Here is a 3,935-nt window from a genome sequence, read left to right as displayed (position 1 = left end):
GGAGAGGGTGCTGGCCAGGCTGAGGAACACCCCCCCCCCTGTGCACGAATTTCGTGCCCCGGGCCACTAGTCTATACTAATGAAAGGGTAATATGCTAATTAGATCAGACATCCTTCCAGACAAAGCCATGGTGGCGGGGCCAAGGCAGAGGCAGTTAGGGGTGATCAGGCCAACAGGGGAGAGCAGTTAGGGCATTCAGACCGGCAGAGGAAAGCAGTTAGGGGGATCAGGCTGGCAGGCAGGCGAGCAGTTACAAGCCAGCGGTCCTGGATTTCAAGAGGGATCCCGGATTAGAGAGGGTGCAGGCTGGGCTGAGGGACACCCCCCCCCCTTCCTGTGCACAAATTTTGTGCACCGGGCCTCTAGTGCATATATATAAAGGATAAGGGAACACAAAAGAATGAGCAATTAGCTCCACCTAAAAGTCAGGGGGTTGAAAAGGTTTCATATTCAAAAGACAGAAATTAACTATTTAAATGATTAAAAGTGTAATGAGCTCTTCACAATTAAATTTTCCCAACTCTTAGTAATTTAACTATTGATATCTGTCAAAGACTTGAAGAAGTCACTTTAACATTACTTTGTCTCAGTTTTCTACACATTAAATGATAATTAGTTCTGATAGATTCATCATTAATAATTTTTTCAATTATATCAAAGATTCTTATTGGTTAACATTTTTCTGTATTTCCCACTGAATAGGTAGACATTTTTTAATTCAAATCATTCCTTGAAATGTAATTTAAGGCTGTCCATGCCCATGAGAAAAATATTTTTTCTTATAATTACTATGGTCCATACCTATCTTTACAATAACACGTACTATGCTTCTTTTTCAAAGAACACTAGTTTAACTCTCATCTCCAACACTGACGGCTATTTTTGTTTGAAAATAGTTGTAAATAAGTGGTAAGAGCTGAATGAAGCCTCTGGTAGTATAGTTTCGATCATGGCACCCTTTCCTTTAAACTCCATGTGGAGATCACACTGAAAAAACAGAAGTCTGAAATCTCTACTGCTAGACAACATTATTGAGTACCAATGAGGTAGGCATTATTACTAATTCTATCTTACAGATGAAACAAGTGAGGGTTAGAGAAACTGAGTAATGTGTACAAGCTCACATGGCCTGTCAAAAGGGAACCCCGGATTTGAAGCACCTAATCTGCTGCCAGGGCCAGCTCTCTCCAGTCACCACAGAACACTTCCCCCTAAACATACGCATGAAAATGACTGTGGAAGCTCCACAAACTCCACAGGACTCTAATTCCAAGCCTGATGACTTAGCCCAAGATACCTTTCCTTTGGTGACTGCCTGGATCAAGGGACTGAGGAAAGAATTGGCCCATCCTTTTTTTAAATGAGAAAGAGCTTGGGAATTACTAGGAGCATGAACTCTGGGGAAAGCTGCCTGTGTTTGAATCCAGCCAGCCTTTTACTAGCTGTGTGACCTGGCGCTAGTTACCTAATCTCTCTATGCCTCCATTTCTTTATCAGTAAAATAGATATCACAATGGTATTACCTTATATGTTATGTCACAGATTTTATATATAAAATGCTTAGAATAGTGTCTAGAACATAATAAGGACTCAAATGTTAGCTATTACTGTCACTATATTAATAAATTTTTATTATTTTGTAAAACATTTACTATGTCTATCCCAGAATAAACTGTCAACAACAGTGAGTTCTCAATAAGTACGTGTTGCATGAGTGCATAAATGAGGCTGAATATCTTCTGAATTATAAAAAGATAACATTATAGAGAATGTCATGAAAGATAATGAAGAAATTAAAATTGAAAAAAATAAGACTAGGTTTTAATCTCAACAATGATAAAAACAATAACTGCAATATATATGACTGAGACCTTAAAAACAGATCTATGTTTCTAAAAATATATAGTAAATAGAAATCTTCTGGCAATACCCATATTATTCCATAAACAATATATTCAATGTATTATAATTGAAATGAAAAGGCAACATATACGCTTTTGTTAATCCTCACTTGATATTTTTCCATTGATTTTTTTTTTTTTTTTTTTAGAGAGGGGAGAGACACATCCATTGGTTGCCTCCCACATGTGCCCCGACCAGGTACATGTCCTTGACCGGAATCAAACCCAGGACCCTTCAGTCCGCTGGCCAAAGCTCTATCCATTGACCCAAACCGGCTAGGGTGGCAACATATATTTTTAAAAGTGAATTAAGTGCAGCCACTTTGGAAACAGTTTAAAATTTAAAATTTAAACAAATTTACTAAACCATCCAGCAATTCCACTCCTAGAATATACACGAGGGAAATGAAACATGTGTTCACACAAAAACTTGTACCCAAATGTTCAGAGCAGTGTTTATTCACAATATCCAAAGATGGAAATGACCCTAATGGATCAGTAAAATGTGGTATGTCTATACAACGAAAGAAAGAGGCAAGAACTACTGATACAGGTTACAACATGAATGAGCCTCAAAATATGCAAAGTGAAGAAGCCAGATGCAAAAGACCACATATTGTATGATTCCATTTATAGGAAATGTCTAGAAAATGAAAACCTTGAGACATAGAAAATAAATCAGTAGTTGCTAGGAGCTGGGCATAGAAGCAGAGACTGACTGCAAAAGGGCACAAAGAACCAAGGTGTGTTGGAATTGTTCCAAAATTGCATTGTGATAACTTCACAAATGTGTAAATTAGTTAAAAATCACTGAATTGTATACTTAAGGTGAGTGAAATTTTATGGAATATAAATTATACCTCAATAACCCAGTTAAAAAAGCCAAATGTCACTAATGAATACCTGAGGAATGTTGAGCTCCTGTAACTGGCTTTGAGTAATCTCACTGAGCTGCCGAAATGTCATTGTAAAATCAGCTTCTGTGTTTTCCATGAGCTAATGAAAATAAGTATATTTATCAATCTCAGTTCTTTGAGAAGATGCTAATTAATAATTCAAATGTTAATCAGAAAAAGAGATTAAATGATAAACTCACATGTAAGAGAAATGCAATTAAATCATCATCACCCTTCCTTTCTCCAAGTAGTCCCAATTTGGCTTTGAACAATTCTCTAAATCTAAAAGAAGAAATGTCAATTTAATATGTTATTAAAATTCTCACTATTTTAAGACTTGTCCTCAAACCAACCAGGATGCTTTAACATCTGCATTCAAAAAGGACAAACCTTGTATAATAGAGAACAGGATACCCCTCAAGAATCTGAGCGGCACTATAGGAAGAAAAAAAGAACAGTTAAACCTTGATTTAAAATTAGCATTTTTTTAAATATGTTTTTTATTGATTTCAGAGAGGAAAGGAGAGGGAGAGAGAGATTGAAACATCAATGATGAGAGAGAATCACTGATCGGCTGCCTCCTGCATGACCCCCATTGGGGATGTGCCCTTGACTGGAATCGAACCCAGGACCCTTATAGTCGGCAGGCCGAGGATCTATCCACTGAGCCAAAGCAGCCAGGGCTAAAATTAGCATTCCTGAATTACATTTTACAAGAACAAAGCGAACCTTCTCATGTATTAAATAACATTAGATTATGTGCTGATTTCTTGTTTAGTGATTTAATTATATATCATACTAGAGGAGGGTGGGGGGGGGCGGCCCTCAGCCCAGCCTGCATCCTCTCGCAATCTGGGACCTCGGCTCCTAACTGCTCGCCTGCCTGCTTGCCTGATCACCCCTAACCATTCTGCCTGCCTGATCGCCCCTAAGTACTCATCTGCCTGCCTGATGACCCCTAACCACTCGTCTGTCTGCCTGATTGCCCCTAACCACTCTTCCTGCCTGCCTGATGCCCCTAACTGCTTGTCTGCCTGTCTTATCACCCCTAACCACTCTGCTTGCCTGCCTGATCACCCCTAACCACCTCTGCCTGCCTGCCTGATGCCCCTAACTGCTCGCCTGCCTGCCCAATCG

General features: G+C 39.1%; 1 protein-coding gene across 4 annotated transcripts in view; it reads right to left on the bottom strand.

The window, feature by feature from the left end:
* Window positions 1–3,935, bottom strand: part of LOC102254518 (UPF0061 protein ETA_18310-like) — a 46,191-nt gene that overhangs the window by 16,832 nt on the left and 25,424 nt on the right. For all 4 annotated transcript variants that reach the window (XM_005856973.2, XM_014540678.1, XM_014540683.1 and 1 more), the window contains 3 exons: window positions 3,189–3,233; window positions 2,999–3,080; window positions 2,806–2,898 (listed from right to left, as the gene is read on the bottom strand). In XM_005856973.2, the coding sequence (XP_005857035.1) occupies window positions 2,806–2,898; window positions 2,999–3,080; window positions 3,189–3,233 (220 nt within the window). The remainder of the gene's footprint in view (window positions 1–2,805; window positions 2,899–2,998; window positions 3,081–3,188; window positions 3,234–3,935) is intronic.

This window comes from Myotis brandtii, unplaced genomic scaffold (genome assembly GCF_000412655.1).
Source record: "Myotis brandtii unplaced genomic scaffold, ASM41265v1 scaffold1058, whole genome shotgun sequence".
Classification (NCBI taxonomy): Eukaryota; Metazoa; Chordata; class Mammalia; order Chiroptera; family Vespertilionidae; genus Myotis; species Myotis brandtii.
Note: the sequence above shows the minus strand (reverse complement) of the source record. Positions and strands in the feature narration are given on the sequence as shown.